Source organism: Anoplopoma fimbria, chromosome 19 (genome assembly GCF_027596085.1).
Source record: "Anoplopoma fimbria isolate UVic2021 breed Golden Eagle Sablefish chromosome 19, Afim_UVic_2022, whole genome shotgun sequence".
NCBI classification, from domain to species: Eukaryota; Metazoa; Chordata; class Actinopteri; order Perciformes; family Anoplopomatidae; genus Anoplopoma; species Anoplopoma fimbria.
In genome coordinates, this window is record NC_072467.1 from 18,376,512 (window position 1) to 18,399,790 (window position 23,279).

Here is a 23,279-nt window from a genome sequence, read left to right on the forward strand (position 1 = left end):
CTCTCCTTAAACTGAGCTGTGTTTGTCTGCTGATTTATGAGAAGGGGCATAGTTACCAATACCACGCACACGCACACGCGCACGCACACACGCGCACGCACGCACACACACGCACACACACACACACACACACACACACACACACACACACACACACACACACACACACACACACACACACACACACACAAACAAACAAAAGTATCAGAAACAGAAATATCAAGTGGTGAGGTTTTTAACTTCCTCTTGAAGCTCTCTAATGCAACTAATGATTAACTAATGTTTTTCCCCAAAAAAATAAATCAATTGCAATTGTCTAAAAACAATGACAGAATATTGCAGAAAATGCCAATTACCAACACTCAGCAATACTTTAAATTGCTTATTCCAGAAATATTGAATGTAAAGCTATATAAGTGGTAAATCCCAAACTGTTGGTAAATGGACACAGAGAGACACACTTACACCAGAAAAATAACTTCAGGCTTAATTTGGTTTAGACTGCTCTGAGACTTGACATGTTAAGATTTAACATGGCTCGAGAATTCAAAGAGAACATAACAGTCTCAAGCTTGGGCCTGACAAATTCCTGGAATAGAACCGACAGCAACAGATGGGCTTTGCCAGACACACACCAAACTTTTAATTAGGACAGCTTCTTTGGTCTTAGCTATAATAAAACACCAATAACATAGATTTAAAATCAAAATGCCACCTCAATGGCCGGCATTCAAAGATCTGAAAGACTTGACAATTTATTGATCACTTGCCCTCAAGGATTTGAGACTTGTCTCGATTAATTTAAAACTCAACTAGCTGGAGAGTACAGGGGAGTTCAGCGGAGACATTTTTCCAAAAGTTCCCAATTTTTTTTAAAGTGAATTATGTTAATACCACTTATACCCTTTTGAACATAAACAAAAATAAATAAAAGCTTTCAGAAAATGAACAGTAGCAAGACTGGCGTAGTCCTAATACATCCAGACATTTAACTTAAGCAGTTTAAAGACCTTCAGTATTTACTTCAACTTGGACATTATGAACAGTACAAAGTTGTTTGATGCTATAATAATGCTCTGAATATCCTATAGAGAACCTTTAGTGTAAAGTTTAAAAAACATGATAACAGTGGATGGTTCATCTACCATTAGGTTGCACATTGTCAACAATAATATTTGAGTGAGATTTACAGTCTTGTTGATGATCTTGCTAACAGCAGTGACCTGTTTCTCCTTAAGCCTGAACTGCCCAGCCTCATTCCCCATGTGTGTCATTACCTGTGGAGGTGTCATCCATGCTGCTGATCCCAGGTCAGCTCAAGCCTGGGTCACCCTGCACCCAACCAGAGGGTGAAAGGAGAGATTCTGTCCCGGGAGCTTGTAGGTCATATTGATCAGAAACACTTTGCTGTGCTTAAAAAAACCCAGATGATTTATTCAAAATACATACAATTAAATTAATAAAACACATTACTGTCAAAGTCCTGACAAACCAGTCATGTGTGATTATTTTAAGCAAAATACTTAAGTCTTCTTAAAATGTAACTTGCATAACTTAAGAAGAAAAACAGGTGTTACTTATACTGTTAACAATTAGAGGAGTCACGTTAGTGTGTCGGCACGCACAGTGGAAGAGCTCTGACAATGTATTCAACTATAAGTGACACTGGAGGACCTAAACAACAAGCTACTGCATTACTTTTCCTTCTGTTTAAATATAAACATGATGCATTTTTGCTTGTGATTGGAAAAATCAAGTTTTGTTTGAAACTATGAGCACAAATAAAGAGTTAAATTCATAGAAGATTATTTACTCTGAGCACTCCGCCCTAAAAAGAGGAAGGAACAAAACAAGAAGAACAACAAGAACAAAGTGGTTGTTAAGTAACAGAGATTCTAGCTCAATAGTTTCAGTAAAGCAATGCATGTCACCGTTTGAATAAGGAGCTAATCCCTCTGTTTTCTGAACTGGAAAAACTAGCTTTAATCCTCTGACTGAAACCACATCTCAGTGCAACACGCCTAAACATGTTAATTGGACGAGAACTAAAGTAATTTAGGGAAATGCATGAAATGACTGCAGAAGGATGAGTAAAAATAATTAGAGATAATTAAATCACAAAACTTCAAGACAAAACAACCCCAACTGCTCTGAACATCACAGGTGGCTGATGTGTTACCGAGCAGGCAGGTGGATTTTTCCTTTAACAGAGAGGCAACGTGATCCACTTTAAATTTTGACCTTTCCTGATGTTATTGAGTTGAATATGTCCACCGTAAGGGGGACATAATTCTTGTCTTTTTCATCCAGGAAGTAAAGCGGGTCAGTTATTAGATTTGGGTTGAAACCCTCCTCCACCAGCTTCCCCTTCAAATGCTTGAAGGTGCCTGTGACGACCATGGAGCTCTGTAATCACAATAAAATGAATTGTTAAGGGGAGGAAATATGAGAGGCTTTTTACAGGATGCTTTGTAAAAAGTATTAAATAAAATAATAAAAAGAATACCTGAATCCTCATAAAGCGTGGCCTTGCGTAGGAAGGCAGGAAGTTTTCAACGTGTTTAAAAACACCTGCAGAGTCAAATCTCCGTCCTTCACTTAAAATAACGGCAGCCATTCCAGCTCTCCCCTCCTGACCTGGACAGTTAAGTCAAAAGATGCAACACATCACTGATTCAATAAACATCTGGTGCAGAGGTTATTTCAGCTCGTGGGCAGGAAGTGGAAGGGATCGTTAATGCATTCTGGGAAATGTAGGATCCATTGATTTTGGAGCTTGACACAGACACTAAAGTCTGGAGCACGTTGAAACAAACTAGTTAAATAACATGTAGTGCACACAGAACCAAGACTAAAAGTCTCAAAGCTGCTCTGAACATCAACTACACTGAACTTCTGCCTCGCCAACCAGTGAAGTTGCAGTTTACATCCATGTCTGTCAAAAATGTCATCACCTTCATCATTTTTACCTATTAGAAATTTGTGTCAAATTATCATAAATAGCAGATGAATTCTCGAGTTATGGCCAAAAACGTGCCTTGTGAGGTCACAGTGACTTTGGCCTTTCACCACCAAAGTGGAATCAGTTCATCTTTGAGTCCAAGTGGAAGTTTAGGCCAAATTTAAAGAAGTCACCTCTGGGCGTTCCTGAGGTATCGTGTTTACAAGAATGTGACGGGAGGACACAACCTAAAAACATAATGCCTTCGGCCACAGCTGGTGCCAGAGTGGAGGCATAAAAAGTGAATGTTGATGGATTTTGTCACTAATTTGGGGGCAGGAAGTTTAATGTTGCCATGGATTCAGTGAGTGAGGAATATATGCATCCTGTCTATGTTATGACTGAGAAGAAGCACTGCATTTTTTTTATTAAACTGGCAATTAGGTTAAAGTTCCTTATCCATGACCTGTGTGTCACAGCTGCTGTATCTGTAACTGTTGACCGCGTTGGTGAGGGGGCGAAATCATTGCAACACATGTTCTACACGAGTTACTGTTGTTTTTCCACCACTTTTCATTTCACTTCATTGAACTTTGCCCTCTGTGCTGGCTGCCTGTCCTGTTCCACCTCTGATTGCCTTTATACATAACCTGCTGGGTCACAGTTGAGAAGTGGAATCCTCTGAGAGACCCAACAGACAATAGTGGATCGTTAAGAAGATGTAAAGTGCAGGATGAACCTGATCCCACCTTTTAAGTCTGGTCTCGAGCCCAAAACTAATTATACATTCAGGCCCTCCCTGTCTAGCCCAAAAATATAAGCCAAAGTTTATGACCAGGACAATGATCGCCAAAGTGTACACACCATTGAGAAACTGGGGCAAGTGTCATGATTCCTGAGTTTGTTGTAATAGTGCTATTTTACTCCAATACATGAACAACTCCAGGCAAACGGTGTGTCTGGTTAATGGTAAATGTATACAAACTTTTATCTACCTTTTGCCCTTTGATCTGCAACAGATCCAGACTGATAAAAGGAGCAAACAGTGTAGTTTATAACTGACCCACATTTTATGGTTCTAGTTTAACTGGAAAGCTATCCGAGTGCAAAATACCTACTAAATATAGTAATAAAGTTTACCTCATTCATTCTACAAGGGGAAATTAAATTTGATTATATATGAAGGCGAGTCAGAGCGAGCGGGCTGCCTCACATGATGGCGTCCTGAGAAGATGGGAAGATGGGTTGTGTGCTTCAAATCTCAGCAAAAGAAGGCTGCAATAATTGGACAGGCCTTGAATGGTCTGTTGTGACAGACTCAGTCATGAAGTGCATCCTCAAATGAACAATAAATGGGAGTAGAGTTGCTGGAAGCCGATCAACTTATTTATTTCAGTTACAAAATAATAAAAGAACACATTAACAGTTGACATAACATCATTGTGAATAAAACAATCAACATGGTGTTCAGTTTGGACTTTACTTTCTCTGAGCCTCAGAGAGAAAATTATTTCAAATTAAGCTTCTGCCAAAAATTCCATTTGAGGAAATGAGACAAATAAAGTGTGAGTGGAATAAAGGGGCTGTGTGTGAGATATGGCGGAATCTGGTGGTGAGGTTGTAGATTAAAACCATTAGAAACTTCTCCCGTGTGGCAAGCGTGTAGGAGAACTATGGTGGTCAACGTGAAAACTAAAAGGCTCTTATCTAGAGCCTGTGTTTACTTTGGCTTTTACTGAGCTACTGTAGAAGACGACGTACTCCATACGTAGAGATAAACGGCTTATTCCATTTCTGCCAGTAGCTCCCCTTAAATGCTTCACACTGTTTACATAAAGATTAAATCTGATTTATTTATTACAAAGATTGATATTATTATATGATAATAATTAAAGCTGGCTGAGGTTTTTAATATAAGATCATGTTTACTGAAGAGCTTAAACAACATGCTGCCTGTCTATGTTTTATGTTATTGTAAAGGGAATATCTTTGATTGTTGGACAAAAGTACATTGGACTTTAGGGCATTATGAAAAGCATTTTTCACTATACTCTAACATCTTATAGACCAAAGGATTGATTTAGAAAATTACTTGCAGATTAATCAATAATGAAAACAACAGTTAGTCAGTTGCAGACCTAGTTGATTCAACTATTTCTGCTCACACACTTTGTGACAAGAAAGAACATAGAGAAGATGTACAGAGAATATTACCTGGCACTTTGACTCCATACACGTTGGCTTCTTTAATGCAGTCAGACAGCGTGATGATGTCAGCCACCTCATTTGTAGCCACGTTCTCTCCTTTCCATCTATTAACAAAAGATATTTAAAAAAAATATTTAAAAAAAACATAAAGGCTGCATGCACTCAGACACCTTAATTACAGTGCAGCTTAAATACCTGACACTGAAAGACGAACTCACCTGAAAGTGTCTCCAACTCGATCCTGGAAGTGGAAGAAATGATCTTCATCAATGCTCAGCAGGTCACCAGTGTTGAAGTACAAGTCTCCTTTCTTTAGGACGTCGTGCAGCCTCTTCTTCTCAGTTTGCTGCAGGTCTCTCAAGTAACCAAGGAACGGAGCCCTATTGGATATTTTAGATACCAGAAGTCCAGGTTCTCCTGTGGAAAGTTTGTACAGGACGGGTCAAAGTTTAATTTAGTCCAATACTCAGCTAAATATTTAGCTCAAGTAGAGCTGCCAAAATTGGCTGTAGGCTCTTGACAGCTTTATTAATTATGTTGTAATGTTCTTTATTAATAAAAAGGAGTTGTATGTCCCAGAGTTTCAATATACACAAGATTTAGTTCTCTAGCAGGGATAAATTTGTTAAGACGTTACATTTTTTCCTATATTTATTCTACAAGAGTTTACATATTTGCCTACAAGTGTCAAATAAAAGGAAATATAATATGGACCTTTTGGTCTCCATATTACCTGGGGGGGGGGGGGGGGGGGGGGATAAAGCTAACACCCTGTTACCAACGCACCTTTGGCAGCCTCTATGCACAAACCAGAAGAATCCCTCACTGGCATTCCTTCATCTACGTCAAATTTGATAACAGCATACGGAAAAAACCACTGCAAGATTAAGAAAAAGGAATACAAACTATAAACAATGCTTACTGACAGACAGATTTAACTCCATACTTTGGAATAAGATTTTACCTTTCTGAGGAAGGTGTCTCGGCCAACAGCTCCGATCTTGCCGCTGTAATTCATCAAAGCAAAATTCCCTTCAGTTGCTCCATAAAACTCCATGATTTTAATGTTTCCAAACCTGCTGATGAATTCCCTCCACACATTGGCTCTGATCCCGCTGCCTATTGCAAGCCTCACTTTGTGCGTTTGATCGTTGAGTTTCTGTCGGGGATGAAACCAACAGCTTTATTTGTATGTTTTATTTATTCTGGTGACCTTTAATGTTAACGTACCATAAATGTTAGTGCTGGGACACACAGTACCTTTGGTGTGTTGCAGAGATAATGCATAGTTTCTCCTATGTACTGTATGACAGTGACGTTATATTTTCTGCAGTCTTCCCAGAACTGAGATGTGGAAAATTTACTACTCAAAGCAATTGTGGTACCTAAAAACAGCAACAAGATGAAAAAAATAACAATCATTAAGTGTAAGATTGGTGTTATTTGATATTTTTCTTGTCAAAAATACATGAAAAGACAAAAACCAACTACAAATTGATCTAGAAACTAATATTATCTTTGTTGCTAAAGCCTTATAGCATTTCCTCTCACCCATTTTGTCTAACATTCCTCTTCTGTTCTTTTCAACAGACACATTTTAAACTGGATGTGAAGCAACACTATTGATGGTAAGAGTAAAACATTGATCCTGGGTAAATCAATGTTTAAGCCTTGACTTTTGGTCAAGTTTGCAATCAAGGCTGCATGTCACAATCATTTATCTATGACGTGTGCAAGTTTTCACTCACAAATATATAATTTACTTTTATACATTCTGCCTCTTTAGAAGTGAATGGGCTCAGGGTGCCAAACACAAGGTAGTGAAGTTGGAGATCATTGAGAGACTGAATAATGCATTTCTGGTTTTGCTCTTTTCATTGGATTTGGTGAGAAACATACAATCACCAGCCTTATTCCTAAATAAAACTTTTCTCAAACATTTTATCAAATAAATACCCAAGAGTGTGCATACCTCTCTCAATAGCTGCACCGAATAGTAAGAAGCCAGAGGAGTGATAGAGAGGGAGGCTGAGATAAGGCACATCGTCAGAGTTCATTCCTGCTAAGTACGGATAGCAAGACATGGACCACTGTTTGGCCTGAGTGATCACTGCTGCTTTAGGGAGACCTGTTGAAAGAGCAGCCAGAGGAACATATAGCGCAGGAACCATTTATTTGACCATTTAGTCCAGAATATTTAACACCTCAAGTAGCTCACCTGTTGTCCCTGATGTGTAGATGTAGAGCATTGGACTTGAATTCAACCTTACATCTTTGGATAGAGGCTCAGAGGAGGCCTGTCTCATTTTGTCTGTGAAGCTCTCCATATCTGCAGTTTTGCATCTGTCAGCCAGGATGAACACTGTGACCTGCTGGTCCAACAGATCTCGCAGGATGTCCTCCACAGCATCCTGTAGCTCTGGAAAATGAAACCAAATGAACATCTTCTCTGCCACTGAAGGACTTTTGTGTTTTATTTTTAAGTAACTTGTGTTTTCACTCCCCTGCACCAGAGGCAGTGGTAGTATCAGTAGAAGTAGAAGTAGAAGTATCAATACAACAATGTAAAAAATGTTCCATTACAAGTCTTGCATTTCAACTTTAACTTTACTGAAAGTAAACAGGTATCAGTGAAATGTACAAAAGATAGGTTGTTAATAATGATGTATTGATGATGTGTATGTTTTGGCTGGTTGAGTTAGTTTTAACTTCTCTATAAACTGTTCAATATTAGTGATTCCCAATCAGGCCCCGTCAAAGGGTCATAATATAAATCGCAGGAGTTCTGAGATCAATAATAAATCAATTAATAAATTTCTGGCTATTTCTTATTTAATCTTTACTTGTTTTGTGAAATAATGTATACTCTTAGCTCTTTGAGCCACAAACAGTTATCTAAATGACAACATCTAAGAAGTCTGCACAATAAATAATCATTTGGTGGAAGCGCTAAAACTCAAAAGGTTTTAAGCTCTTCTTACGCAGAAAAAATGATTGTGATGGCCCTTCTCATAGGCACAAATCATTTTTATATAAAAATACTCCTGTGTTGAAAACAAAAGTAGGATTAGTAACAAAAAAGGAAGCTTCTGATATGAAGTATCAAAAGTTAAAGTACACATTACCCATTCAGTGCTACATTTATAATACGATATTGGATTATTGTTATTTATGGAGTGCAACATTTATTTGACATGGTAAAGATAATTTTAATTACTTTGTAAGGTAGTTTATCCATATTCATGCATCATAGTTTAATTAACTGATGTGTTTTAGCTTCCATATTCATTTAAAAGTAACTAATACAGAATATATACAGTACCAGTCAAAAGTTTGGACACACCTTCTCATTCAACTACTTTGAAGAATCTAAAATATAAAACATATTCTGGTTTGTTGAGCATTTGTTTGTTTACCACATAATTCCATATGTGTTCCTTCATAGTTTGAATGTCTTCAATATTAATCTACAATGTAGAAAAAACTTTTGACTGGTACTGTATGTGTTGGGGTACAAAATACAATATACAGTATATCTGAACTGCAGTGGAGAAATACTTTGATTTTTGACACTTGATTGGACTTTTGTACTTTATAACATTCGCAATTTAAGATCATAAAGTACTTGAGTATTTACGATTGTTATGAATACTTCCTCCACCTCCAGTGAGAGCAGACGTGCATGCAGACCTTACCCTCAGCTGCTACCAGGGCCTTGGCTCCGCTGCAGTTGAAGCAGTGCAGCAGGGACTTGGATCTGATGTTGTAGTTGAGAAAAGCAGCAGAACATCCGATCTTACTCAGGCCGAGCCACAGCCACAGGAACACCGGCTCGTTTCTGAGGAACAGGGCCACCGTGTCTCCTGCTTTAACGCGTCCGCTCTGCAGCAGGACCCGGGCAGCTTTGTTACTGAGCTCCTCCGCGTCCTGGTAGGTAAAGGTCTGCTCTTTAAAGAGGACGAAGGGCTTGTGTGGCTGCGCTCTCACCAGGTCCTCAAACCGGTCCAGGAGGGAGTAGTTAGTCTGCATGTACTTGAAGACACGGTTTCTTGTTTTTAATGCAGCCAACGTGTACCAGGCATCCTGGAAGAAGTAGGGATGGCGGAATAAAAAGGCGAGTAAAATCCCAATTGCAAATAGTACCCAGATAGTCATGTTTATCTGTGGATGTACTTCAATCACGAGTTTTACACTACTGGAGAAACTTGGTCGCTGCAGAAATATAAAGGCGGAGCACACCTATCATATCAAAGGTTTACTGCACTGGTTATAAACTAACTAAAACGGAATAGAAAACAACATGATCTGTGGCCTCATCAGTGATTTACAGAAACTACCTTCAATGGACCAATGGAAGAACAGATAGAGACCGAGAGTAAAGTTGCATTATTTTCATTATTGATTTGCCTAGAAAATGTCAGAAAATGGAAAATATAATAAATTGGAGTAGAAGCAGGAATGCATTTACTTCATATCACCAACAGTAATCTCTGATAGAAAATACTTCAGCAGGATTTTTCTGAAAAGGCTCCACTTAATATAATGATTCCCTCTCAATATGCAATAAAATTATTTTTATTAAAACAAATTAAATCAATACGTACAAAACATTTACAACCTATGCACAGCATATCTCATTAGCGTGATATAAAATATAAAGAAATGTAAAAAAATACAGGCACACTGGGATCCGACTGAACACTGAGCTTTGTATAAACATGGATCTAATCTAGTGGTTGTCACAGTACAGGGTACATGAAGACATCAGTACAGGTCACTAAAGGTAGCAAAGTTATTTATTAGAGTCTGGGCAGACTTTTGACCTAAAAATCCAACAAAACAGAGAGGAACACAAGGTTTCCAGTGTTTCATTAACACCGGATAGAACGTGTTAAATGATCAAGCTTAGATTAGCACAAACTATGGAGCCTTTATCTTTGGATAGAGGCTCCATAGCCTAGCTTTTTCCAGTTTTTATGCTAAGCTAAGCTAACCCGCTGTTGGCTGTAGCTTCATACTTCAATCTTCTCATTTAACTCTCGTCAATAAAGTAAATAAGTGCAGTTTGCATTATGTTAGATTATTCCTTTAACAATGTTAATGCAACACACAAACACACTGCAAACAGCCATGAAGGTAAAGGTTCTACATCATGTACTTTACACACTGTTTTAGAGGCACTACTTCACTTCACACCTGCCCTTTACTTTGTCACTTTTGTTGGTAGAATGGACTGTCGAAGCCGCTGTCCTGCTGCCGTTGTCTCAACTCAGAGAACAAAGGTCTGGAACAAACTCCATGCTGCTTCTCACCCTCAGAGCCTGGGGTGGGCTCTCTGTGTGTACTTATCTTTGCATGCTGAAAGTTCAAGTTCTTTTTCGCAATCTCGTTATAGACAGTCAGGTCAGACACATTCGGAGTGAGGTCGCCAAACTCTCCTGAGTCACCAGCTGATGCAGCAGAGAAAGAAAAGGGCTTCACTGGTTCTACTCTCCTCCCTGAGTGGGAAAGTGTGGAAACCTGGAAGCATGAGTTAGAGTCACTGCTGGTCATGCTCCAGTTGGTCCGTTTCTCCTCTCTGATAGGAGCCTCCTGGATGAGGAACGGTTTGCTCTGTCGCTCGGAGTCAAGGTGGTTGTCAGCTTTGCCGGCGTGAACTCCCTGCAAAATCAGCTCCCTGCTTTTACTCCTCACAGACACATTGACCAAATCCACCTGTGATGGAGATGCCATCTGTTGACAAGGTTTGTAAGAGCGGAGGTGTGAGTAAGCAGCAGTTTGTGGTGTCAGCCCCGGATCTACTGAGGCCTCCTCCTTCCCAGATGGAGAAATGTCCTGGTGACTCAAAGGTTTAGTTCTCACGGCAGCTGTTAGTTTCTGTGCTGAATCAGCTGAAGTTTTTTCCTTGTGCAACCTCTCCTCTGGCCTAACATCAGGGAGCTCAGTAAGTGTTGGCATGTTTCTACTGAAACCTGCGTTTCTACCTGGAAGGCAGTCAGCTGAGGACACAGCCGTCAAACCACCTGTCAATACAAAAACAGATTCCCATCACATTGATATTTTAAAACAAAAATAAAATATCTACAGTAAAACGTTCCTGCACTTACTTTGTAAACTGAAGTTCTTTGCAGATTTACTTTTTAAGGGCGTCTCTAGCACTTTAGCCATCGCTGCCAGCTTGCTTGCAGCATTCATTATTTTCTTTTCAGCCCTGCAGAAGACAGGAAGATCAATACAATTAGCCTGAGGAGCCATGATGAAGCAAACAACAAGTAAACAAGTTTAGGACAATTATGGCCTCTTGCCCCGTCGTCTTTCCTCCATCCTCGAGTAACTCCTGCAGACAGGTCAGATAATAGCGCCGCATCTTTCTGGCAGTGTCCTGCCTCTCCCTCTGCACCTCTGTGCGGATCATCTCTGCTGCTCGCTCCCGACTCTCCTGGAGGTAACGCAGCATGTCTCCTGACATAAACAACACAATTATGCTTTTTTTTTGGCTGCTATTTGACCCCGATGGTTATGGTTATGGTTATATATGCATATTCACTTGGTGCATGAAAGAGAAAATGACATGGTGAGAGGGGGGGCGGCATTGAATTACGGCTTCCCATATATTTACATAATATTTTAAATCCACACAGGTATATCAGAGACAAGCACCAGTACAAACCTCTGATCTTTTCCACAGTCATCAGGTATTGCTGCTTCATCTCCTCAAGGCCTTGCTGAACATTTTGTTTGTGATCCGAACTCCTGTAAGCAAGAAGAATTCATTTTTTTCTTAACTGTCTGAAAAGAATGTACAGTAGATCAAATGGATGTTTTTCAGAGCACTTTAACGACTCATAACAGCGAGTGCACACTGAACACTGGTGTATTATCAGTTTTTTAAAGTAACTCAAATTTGTTTTTAACATTTTAAAAGATCAAGCTTTGTCACTTTTTCCCTGCTATAAACTAAACGTCCAGAAAATAACCATATAAATAACCAAAATCTGTCACAGTGAGGGTTTGTATACAAATAAAAATATGGGGCCTTTACACCCAATGGCTAATGGGAGTACTACGGTATGTTTGGCTAACTGACTCACAGCTAATGGAAGTAAATCCACAGCTGCACTGACTGTGTCTGTTCACAGGAAGCTTTAAATAGACAGTTTAAATGCACAGAGCAGGTTCAGAACGCTGCATAGACTAAAATGAGAGTGTTTGTGTTGTGCAAGTTGACAACACATCTGACATGCCTGCGGTCTAGATGAGGGGCAATTGTAGTTTTTATTCATTCAATCAAACATTACAGCAATGGTGCAATTGCAATTTTCTAGTTTGATATAGTTCCTGAATGGATCATGATGTTGGGGCTGGACAAACAGAGCCACATTAAACAGCCAGGGTAACAATATAACATTTCATTCTTTGACGTAAAGATAAGAAATGATAATAAAGAAAACACAAACCCTGAGGATTCTTTGGCTCTCTTCACCTCCTCGAGCTGCTGCAGATGTCCCTCCTTTGCCTTTCGCAAGCTGCTTTCATGTTCATCTACAATACAGATACACCGTCTGTTGAGTACATCTATTTAAATGGTTTAAAGAAACATTTTAAATGCGTTAAATACCTTTTAGATGCTGCATGGCATTTTTATGCTCTCGAACGCTGTGCTGGAGTTGACGACAGGCTTTCTCTAAGTGCCTCTGGAGCTCCTGGTTCTTCTTCTGCAGCTTAGCTGAAGGGACAGTTAGTGCTAGTTATCAATCTAGATTGTTTGGGTGTGAGTTGCCTAGTCTGGGAAATATCGTTCGTAAAGATGTCTGCCCTCTCTCTATCCAATACAATAGGACTATATCGGCTTGTGGTGCTCAAAGTGCCTAAAAAAAAACAACTACATTTCAATTTAACAGATATGTCTCTTTCCAGAAATTATGACCCCCTAGCAAGATAAGTGCTGAGTGCCATATAGTCCCATTATATTCGAGAAAAGACATCTCTAAAGCTGATTTCTCCAAAACTAGGCAAGTTACACCAAAACAATCTAGATTGATATTATAGGTAAAAAGAAAAACATGTATTTGGGATTTTGGGGTGAACCGTCCCTTTACCTAAAGTCTCAGTGCACTCCTTCCTGCAGCGAGCCTGCTCCTTCCTCTGGGAGAACAAACCTGGAAACCGGGAACAATATTGTTAATAAACTTCTTTATAGGCACTACACTATAGTCTGATCAAAATAATGAATACTGCCCTGCTTAGTAAAGAGACGATAGGGGTGCATTACATACTTTGCATTTTGTCGATTTCTTTCTCATGCTGCTCCTGTGTTTCTTTTAACACACGGCTCAGCTGCTCCTCCTCTACCTGTGGGTCAGAAATGAAACCATAAAGGGAAAGCTACTCAGTAGCTCAGTCTGTAGGGACTTGGATTAGTAACTGGAAGGTAGACATTTAAACATGGCAGTACTTGATGTTATAAAAAGGAAAAGAAGGATGCCGTTAGCACACAAAAATATGCAAACTCCAGTGTATAACCTTGACATAAACCTTGTAGGTTGAAACATTGCATGTATAAATTCTTGGGAATTTACACTCTAGTGTGCGGACAGTCTCTCCTTTTCCTTTGTAGCTTTGTCCTGCAACTGTACCCAACTGGGGTTGGATGTGTTTACACTACTCACCTGTTTTGTTTTGATTACATCTTGTGTTACCTTTATCCTCTGCAGACTCAGTTAATTAATCATTGAGTTAAGCCAGTCCTCCTTAACTGTTAAAATCACTTATTTCATTTTTAGATAACAGATAATAAAAACTCACTGTCTTCCATTCCTTCTTGGCTTGAGATACGGCTCTGTTGACCAGGTCTTTGCAGAATGCTTGGACGATGTGTGTTATTGTGCCCTCTGATGTGGCCCCGCTGGTCCTCTTGGTGTCTTCAGTGCCCTGCTGATCTCTTTTGGGATCCCTGAGAAGTTGTGCCTGGACCTCTGCCAGACCAGTCTGAAGCTCTGCTAGTAATTCATCTCTCATCTGTTTTCTCTGAGCCTGCTCCTTCTCTGCATGCTGACATCTCCACTCCTCCTCTCGGGCCCTCAGAGTCTGTTGTAGCTTGGCTTCCATCTGCAGGAGCAGCTCCTTCTTTTGGAGATCGGCATCCTCTCTGGCCTGCTGCAAAGCCTGCTCCAGCTTTTTGCGCTGCTCTTGCAACTTGCTTTGGTAGACCTGCTCACTGCGGGCCTGGATGACGGAGACCTCCTGTTTGTCTCGGTTCCAGGCTGTTCTAGCTCCGGCCAGCTCAGCCTTCAGAAGGGCAGCTTGCTCTCTCCTCTGCTGCTCCAGCTGACTCTGGAGAGATGCCACCTCCTCTTGGAGATCCTCCACCCTCTGCGTCCCAGAGCTCTGCTCCTCCGGCTGGTTCTTTTGCTTATCAAACCACCGCTCCTCTGCCTCCTTCAGGGCCTGGGACACCTGTAACGTTTACATTGAGGAATATAGATTATCATTAAAGAAAAAAAAACAGGAAAACTTTTTGACTCACAAAGAAAAAATCCTGTCATACCCGTTGTTCTGTGCATTTTTCTTGTAGTTCTTCCCATTTCTCCCTCTCTGTTTGGAGAGAGGCTTGGTATTCTGGTAATGAAGTCAAATCCTCAATCCAGCGATTGTAGGCCCTGGTTACTGCACCTTCAACCTGAAACACAACCACTTCATTTGTCATTCTCTGATGAGGGCAACATTTAGTTTTGATGGACCATGAATATTTGCTCCATTCAAATAATGGACGGATAAAATCAGGTTAAGCATCATCTAAAAATCTAGAAGTGAAAAAGAAATCTAAACTGTGTGTGAATAACACAGCTTAAGGAAGTCTAATGGCATCAGCTTGATTCAAATTGCTGCCACTAATAAAAAATGTACAGTAAGGCATATGTGGCTAGTATTATATAAACTGACCTGTTTGGCCATGTCCTCCAGGTGTTTCTCGTGTAGCTCTCTCTGAGCACGTTTCCTAGCTTCTTCCACAGCTTTGCGTTTTACTTTGTCAGCCTCCAGTTGCAGCTGCTGTTTCTGGGCACTAAGCCTGGAGTCCAGCTCCTCAACAGTTATTGTCACATTGCTGGCCTCAATCTCATCTGCCTGAGAGGTCGCCTCAGCAGTCTCTTTGTGTTGCTCTCTCCTGGCCTCCTCCAGCTTCTGGACCCAGGTCTTCTCCATCTGCACAGAAGCAGTTAATTATTTTCAAGTCTGATGTAAATCACCATCAGAGAGTTGAAGGAGCTAGACAGTATTTACAGGAAATCATACCTTTTGTAGTTCCTCCTTCCAAGCAGCCATGGCCGAGGCTGCCTGAGAATTCACCTGCTGCTGGACCTCAGTCTCCTTTTCTTTGGACCACAGAGCTTTGAGCTGGTTTATTGAGGCCTGATGCTGAGCCTCAAGCTCAGCTCTCAGCTGCTCCACAGCTGTGCCACTCTCTTCTCTCATCTTTTGCTGGGAAAGATAATAAAATGATAAATCATTCTCACTCGACGGGTAATCTGTGTTAGATACAACATCAGCAGTGAGAAACTTATTTTTGAAGAATGTAGGAATACAGTGAAGAAATTGTCAAAATATAAATAGTAAAGCTTTGTGTGTAGCGAAGTCAACAGAATCAGTACAAAAGCAAACAGGGCCATGACAAAATCAATCAACACAGAGCAACGCCAAATAATCATTTACCGAGAGTATTTTGATCTTTAAAAATGTGTTAATTTCTCCATTTCATTGATTTGATGAGCATAGGAACCATGTCATACTGCTTCTGATATTGTTAATATATTTTAGGATGTTTTACCTCATTTAATTTGATAAAAGCCTCCTTGTCAAACATGTCCTTCTCCTTGCAGACAGATATGTAACACTCTTGCACAGCCAACATCTTATCATTTGCCTCAGACAGCTGGGACCTGTGAATAAATAAATAAAAAGTACTGTATATGAGCTTCAATGGTTTACAGATCACAAAATATTTCAATATAAAAGACAGGTGCAGACAACTTACTGTAACTGTTGGACCTGTTGCTGGTGCTGTGCAATCAGCTGTTCGACCTGAGCATCATGTTCTAGCATGAGCTCTGTTCTGACCCGATCCACCACATCATCCCTGTACTGCTCATGAATCCTCTCAGCTCTCCATAAAGAAACAGAAACATATATTTGAATGCACACTTTATATTAAATAAAAAGGTTAAGAAAACCTGGTGTTATTTTCCTCCTCCGTGCCTCACCTCTCGGCAGCCTCCTGCTTCTCTTGGTCGAGTTCCTGGATCATCTCCCTCATCTTGGTGCAAAGCTCCAAGTTTACAGACCTTAACTTTTCCTCACTCTGTTTCAGCTCCAAATTCTTCTGTTCTAACACCTAGAGTTTGGATAGAACACCACCAGTATTTCATTAAATAGTCTAAAAACAAATACTATAATTCATTTTATGAAACTACAACCAACCTCCACTTGTTCCTGCAAGTGTCGTTTGTCTTCCTGTAGTCTCAAGAACTCTTTCTGAGACTCTCCCGTTAGGTCTAGATGTTTCATCTGGCTGGTCTCTCTGATCTGTGAACAATTTTTTTTTTATGATCACTGTTGGAATCTGAGCCATTTAATCTCCTGACTTTTATTTATGCATTGTTTTATGCTTGTACTGTGCCATTTATGAGAGCATTGACGAACACCTTGGAGTCCGACAGGTGTTCGGTTTCTTTTTACGCCAACACAACTGGATAGTTTTGGTATATTACATTCATAAATGTAATAATCTAATCAGGTGTATATGTTTAATATTTTTGTCACAAATTGCATATTTTTTGGCCAATATACATTAAGCTGAATAGTATCTATCAGACAGTGTATACCGGGGCAGTTTTAAATGCTTTGCTCAGCAATGCAACATTAAAGTTCATCTCTGGTCATGTAGAGGTCAATCCTCACCGAAGAGCAGAGCTTGGCTTCATCTAACTGTGTCTGCAGCTTGGCCACTCGACCCTGACACAGCTGGAGCTCCTCCTGCAGCTGACTGATCTTCTGCCGCTTCCCCTTCAGACTTCCCAGGCAGCGCTGCATCTCTACTCGCAGCACCCGCAAAGCTTCATCTTTGGGCAGCTTGGAGTCCGACAGGTGAGCCATCGCAGCACTGACCAAACAATAGTGGAAGTTAGATTTTGATTGATGGGAGTGGTGATAAAGGAGTAGAAATATTTCCAGTTGACACAGTTTCACCGTATATACTAGCAATTATGACACAAAGACAAAATGACAGAGAGACATAGCCCTTATATTGATGACAATGATTCTGATCTATTATCATGATGTACCTGTGAAGCAAGCCATTTTTCCTGTTTGTTTTCTTTAGTCCTAAATCCACGCAGGAGTCAGACAGCTGGTTCTCCCAGTCATTGTTCAGGTCTAATGCAATAACACCGTGTTTCAAAGCAGATTCGTACAGAGTGATCTGCTCCTTCAACTCAGCCAGATCCTCCTTTAGAATAAAAAATAAAAGATGAAATGTTTAATCAGTAAAGTTTAAGCACGTCTTTTCTGAGTAATAACGTTTTCAGAGTGGTTGCATTCTTGGGCAGAAACATCAAAGATCAAACCTGCAAGACTATGTTCATGTTTTCACTCAGTGCTTTGGCTGACTGAGCCTGCTGTAGTTTGATTTGTATCTGGCTCATCTCCTGCACTGAACCTGAAGAAAATAGAGCCACAGAAAAAGAAGAAAAATGTTTTAGAATTGAGCAAATAAAGAAAAACATGCATATAAGTTTCTACTTGATGCTCTGTGGCTTCTTCTCAACGTAGTTTCAGCAAGTACATGAGATACAAGAAGATGGTTGAAGCCCAAAGTCACTCACTTGTCTGCAGCAGCTTGGCACATTGTTGTTGACTCTCCTCCAGACGCTGAGTGAGGGTGTTGACCACTCTGGCTCTCTCCATTTGCTCTTCTTCTCTCTGGCGCTCCAGTTGCTTCACCTGCTCTCGTAGCCTCTGACCAACATCAATCTGGAAGCAACAAACAACAACACAGGAATTAACTATGTATGCAGGCGACTTAGACTATATCTCCTGTGACAGTAACACGGCAGACCTTTTCATTCAGAGCCTGAGAGGTCGAGTCCAGCTTCTGCTTTAGTGTCAACACTGCATTCTCATGCTGCTCCTTTATGACAGTAAGGTCTCGGTCATGCTGCTGCCGCGCCCTGGACAGTGTGTCCGAGCGACAAAGTTCCAACATCTGCTGCTTCATGCTGTCCACTGCAGCTTCTGCCACCCTCTGTTTCTTCGAGTTCTGCAGTGCAAACAAAATTAAACTACTGTATACACTCATATGAAATATGAATCTCATATCAAAGGTTTTCATTAAGATATTAATGCTATCTGTAGGTTTCAGAAAACGACACCAGCAGAATCGCTTTGGGTCTGTTTGAGAACACATTACAAATCATTTCAGCGAGGCCTTTACATTATTTCATATCAGATTTCTGTCTTGTATTTAACTTAAAACAATTAAGAAGCTGAAAAGGAGTAAAAAGTGCTGTGTGTCAGTGTAGAACTTACCTCCTGGTCTCTCTCAGTTAGGACATGGACTTGCTGCTCCATTGCCTTCACTTTGTTTTGCATTTGAACCTCTCTCTCCTTAGCTTCTTCAACCAGTTGACTGGATTCCTTTAGGCTTACTGCTAGGCCATCCTTTTGGTCTATTGATGATAAAAAATGTGATTATGTCCCCACAAGCAGCAAGAAAACAAGGGCACATAAGGCCAGTTCATCACCCAGTTAATCTGTGGATAGTGCAAGCCCTCTCAACAGCCACAAGGGGGCATATATACAAGTAAGTAAAGACATAATCCATTTCTTTTCCCTTCATCAATGCTATAGATTGATGAGATGACAAGCCATTTGGCTTTTAATGGCATATCAACAAAAAATAATGGGAAAGCCTAATTATGAAACACAATGGTCAGACAGTAAAAATCTATTATTTAAAAGAGAACAAGTTTTCAAGACGGCCTGGAGTGAAATATTTATTCATTCCAAGTATGACAGATTTTCATATTTTTTGTTTTTAAATGCCTGTAAGAAAAGAGAACTATAGACCATAATGTACAGCAACAATACATTTCAATCAAAAGTGGCACAAAATCAGTTTTATCACATTACATGGCTGATGTAATGCAACAATGTAAACAGCAATTCCTAGCCCTCATTTTGAAAGCAAAAACTGTGCGAAACACACCTTTGGCAATTGCAAATTGATGCTCGATGTATCTCATATTTCGCCTTGAATCCTCCAGTTTTCGCTCCAAGTCTTCAAGTTGCCTCTGCTGAGCCTTGTTTAAAATCTGCAACTGGGTAAGCTGCTCTCTATCAGCAGTTTCTGGAACACAGCACAACATTTATATTCAACACATCAATCATTTATCCTATTTCTTTATGACACAGTAATATAATAAATATAATAGGCATAAATATAATAGGCATAAACGTTAGCTAGGTAAGCTTCTTATTTCCACACAAGGATTTCAAACTGAAACTTTGCTTATCTGAAATAACACTGTCAAAGTGTGATAGTTTATATACGTGGTACATGGACCAACATTGAACATCTAATTTCTTATCCCTCTCCAGTGAATAGAAGCGTATTTGAATACTATGGTCTACCGAACAATTAAAGTTTAGCAGATAAAAGTTAGGGGTGTTGCTCAACGGTACTTTGACAAAAAAATAATACTTTGTATTATTCACTGGGATACATTTGGTTCGCCAGTAAAGGAAATTCCTAAATTGAGATTAATTGTCATCATTTTTGAAATATTATTGTGATTTCCATGTCACTGTACTCCTGGGCCATTAATCCACAGACTAATCAAGACTGTAAGACTCACGTTGTGTCGAGTCAAGGAATTCTCTTTGCAGATGGTCGAATTGACCTTCTTGTTGAACGGCCTGTGAGTTAAACATCTTTGGCTGATGGGCAGGATGGTGAGGATTGTAGCTGGCCTGGTGCTGATCCAAACCTCTGTCCAGCACTCTGGACTTTATAGTCTGAAGACAAAAACACAAGAAACACAGTGTGTTTGAAATTAAAACATTACGGTGTTCAATAACTATTAAATCTGTGCAACATGCTCACAACTGGTGGACTTACGGATAAGATGTTTATCTTAAATGTATTAAAAGGAAAAGGCCAGGCAAATGTATGGATATTTCATTGACAAGGAAGGACATTTTCCATCACGTGTGATATAATACAAAAACATCTGGAATGACAAAATAGACCAAAGATTAAACTCTACTCACTTGAAATTGGTTTCTGCCGTTGTTGTGATCCCCGTGGTTTTGGATGTCTCTTCCGTCTCCATTATACATGACAGCGTTATTAGTGCCTTGGGGATACGGTTTAGACTCATACTCGTCTGTGGAGAAATCATTGGTCCCTGTAGATTTTTCTGAGCCTATGCTGGTGTATGTATATTCTCCCTGTGGGAACTGATGATCCTGGTTCCACGTGTGAGGGAGAGGTTGATGTCCATTGTTCTGAACAGCTCCATCCTCATATGCGTACTCATCATGGGAGTGTTGATCATAGCCAACTTCAGGGTTCTTTAGAGAGACATTGACAGATATAGTGATGTTTTTTATTTAGAAGTTCATAAGACAAAAATCTATGAGTGAAAACAAATTAACTACCTACCTGTTCGTGAGAAGTTGGCCTTGGATGATCTGACCATTGCTGAGTCCATGCGGAGTGTGGGCTGAGGGGCAAGTGCAAAAAATCTTAAATAAGATAAGATAAGATAAGATAATCCTATATTATAATGCAATGAGCTATGTCTAATTGTTTACAACACACCCACAGTTCTCCAAATCTGAGCTTACTAGTGTCAGTAGCAAACTATGTTTTTACCTTTTGCCAGTGTTTTTATTGCTACATTTAGAGTACTCCAGGTCTGGGGAGGAGGAGTCTATGCTGTCCTCCAGCATGTCATCGGGCAGGTCGGTGAGCAATTTGTGAAGCTGCCGAAAAAAAAGCACATGGAAATGAGTCACTAAGGTTGCTCGGTAACAGAGTAATAAAGTGATGCAGATAGAGAAAATAAACAGCAGAGAATAAATCAATGACAGCCTGGGAGACGTGTGTCAGAAGGTACATTTGTAGTGTTTTGCTATAAAGTAATACACAACAGGTTAAACCAAAATTATATTGTCTTGAGAGGACTATGGCTCAATGTAGCCAGTAAAAACTTTTTGCTCACATTTACTTTTGTTCCATACAATCAAATTAAGAAACAAAACAGTGACAAACAACAATTTCTTCTTCTGTCAAAGGATCTTACCTCTTAAAGACACAAAAACAACAAGATAATCAACTTCTGTGTCAGTAACAGACTGACCAGGCTTGCTATACAACCAGCCATGTGTGATGAAACAAGCATCGCCAGCTGGACTTACTTCCCGCAAGGACCGATGAATATTCCTCAAATCCTCCACTGTGTCCACAACCGAAGGACCCATGTTATCCCGCTGACACATTCAACTAAGATTGAGGAGGCACCTTTGCTTCAGCAGTGAAGCCACATGATAACCTCATAGTCTAATCCTACTGCAGAGAAGACGTTCTGTGTGAAACATCCCAAACGTGCCTGGCATGTTGCTTTCTGAGGCTCGCTGCAGTATTGCTGTGTTTTTTTGCTCGCAAAGAACTCCATTGTTCAGACAAAACATATAGCAAGGTTAACTGGAGCAGAAACATTCCAATTACTGGTGCCAAACATTTTCCACTTGACCAACTTGTGTATACTAAATAGGCTATACAAAAGGAAAAAAATCCATTTGATAATGAATATTCAAAGTCCCTTTCTTCTTAGTATTAAAGCCCACTGCTAAGACATTCAGTAACAGTTTCTTCATGCTTGCTCCAGTAAGTGAAGTACAAGTGGGGCCAAGCACAGACTCAAGGTAAGCCAAAAAAGAAAGAAAGTAGGAAAACCACAGGGCAGAGCTAGTTTCTGTGTGACACACCTGGAAGGAGGCATTTCCCTTGAGCCAATAATAGCTCAGGTTCAGGGTGCAACAGATTGTGGGGCGTGAGTAATAACAACAATGCCTGTCTAGTTGTGAAGCTGGCGGTGCTTGTGATTTCAATGGCTCAGAAAAAAACATAACTGCATAAATGTAATGCTCAAAAGGAGCATAACTATTTATTTTTTTAATATATCAACATGACAGTATGCAACACCACAGGTTGTGTCTTGTAATCCATGCATGCCCTAGATATCTAAAAAGATATCTCATACCTCCTGTTCTCTTGCATAGTCCTCCTGGTCGTACTCTTCTTCTTCTTCTTCATGCTGGGTCTGAAGAGCAGCACTGTCAAAGTCAATAGACATGATGCTGAGCCTGTTGGTGCAGGGTGCAGAAACAAACCTAAAAGGGCAATCACAAACAACCAGGAAACGTGATTGAATGAAAAATACAGTATGGTTGACAAGATAGTCAAAGTTTAAAGCACTCATATGAACCAGTATAAACAAACACAACGTTAGCTTACCTGGATGCATATATGGGACGTTTCCTTTGTTGAGTTACCTATCCCTTTATTTAAGAGACATTGTAAGATAACTAGTTAACTCGTTACCTACTGTTTACATTGCAGAGCAGCGTGCTAGCTAGCTAACTAGCTAACTACAGTCATGTTAGCAACAACAAGCCCGACAAAAAACTCGACCAGGCTTTGAAAAACCTGCGAATATATGTGATCAAATATTCGTGAGCCAATAAAAAGTTAAGCACCAGTTAACGTGTAACGTGGCCGAGTACTAGCGTTAACCATGGTGGATTACACTACCTTTGAGCTAGCTGTTAGCACACTACGCTAGCTGCCCGACTCTCTCTGAAGACTCGCCCCTTTTGAAAACTCGCGCCAATATCAGCGCCAAACCACTGCGGCTCTTATCAACTCGTTATATATATTTATATTTAAACACTATGTATATTATTTCACTACAGACGCATACAGTAGTTCAATATCAATCCGCTGTAATAAAAACAACAAAAAACATGCATTTTAAAAGCTATTTTTAAAAACATCTTTGTCGCTGCTTCC

General features: G+C 40.0%; 2 protein-coding genes across 3 annotated transcripts; both read right to left on the reverse strand.

Annotated features, from left to right (window-relative positions):
- Positions 1-690: 690 nt before the first annotated feature.
- On the reverse strand, positions 691-9,435 carry LOC129107702 (long-chain fatty acid transport protein 2-like). The gene is made up of 10 exons (XM_054619201.1): positions 8,845-9,435; positions 7,368-7,568; positions 7,122-7,277; positions 6,410-6,534; positions 6,114-6,308; positions 5,936-6,026; positions 5,368-5,566; positions 5,156-5,253; positions 2,507-2,637; positions 691-2,406 (listed from the first exon to the last, which is right to left on the reverse strand). Exons 1-10 carry the CDS (start codon positions 9,302-9,304, stop codon positions 2,230-2,232), a joined length of 1,833 nt encoding a protein of 610 aa, XP_054475176.1. The 5' UTR covers positions 9,305-9,435; the 3' UTR covers positions 691-2,229.
- A 322-nt stretch (positions 9,436-9,757) lies between these two features.
- On the reverse strand, positions 9,758-23,092 carry cep152 (centrosomal protein 152). 2 transcript variants are annotated; one of them, XM_054619199.1, is made up of 30 exons: positions 23,022-23,092; positions 22,725-22,768; positions 22,471-22,600; positions 21,081-21,190; positions 20,868-20,928; positions 20,474-20,776; positions 20,059-20,218; positions 19,410-19,550; positions 18,731-18,870; positions 18,261-18,461; positions 18,028-18,175; positions 17,770-17,861; positions 17,488-17,651; positions 17,105-17,306; positions 16,625-16,729; positions 16,408-16,538; positions 16,182-16,310; positions 15,975-16,086; positions 15,443-15,628; positions 15,092-15,352; positions 14,697-14,828; positions 13,955-14,605; positions 13,426-13,501; positions 13,249-13,308; positions 12,768-12,875; positions 12,607-12,691; positions 11,820-11,902; positions 11,455-11,611; positions 11,257-11,360; positions 9,758-11,172 (listed from the first exon to the last, which is right to left on the reverse strand). In XM_054619199.1, the coding sequence occupies exons 3-30, from the start codon at positions 22,561-22,563 to the stop codon at positions 10,361-10,363; spliced, it is 5,007 nt and encodes a 1,668-aa protein (XP_054475174.1). In that variant the 5' UTR covers positions 22,564-22,600; positions 22,725-22,768; positions 23,022-23,092; the 3' UTR covers positions 9,758-10,360. The 2 variants fall into 2 exon arrangements, with proteins under 2 accessions (XP_054475174.1, XP_054475173.1); XM_054619198.1 differs by having other exon boundaries at positions 22,725-23,085.
- Positions 23,093-23,279: the final 187 nt, after the last annotated feature.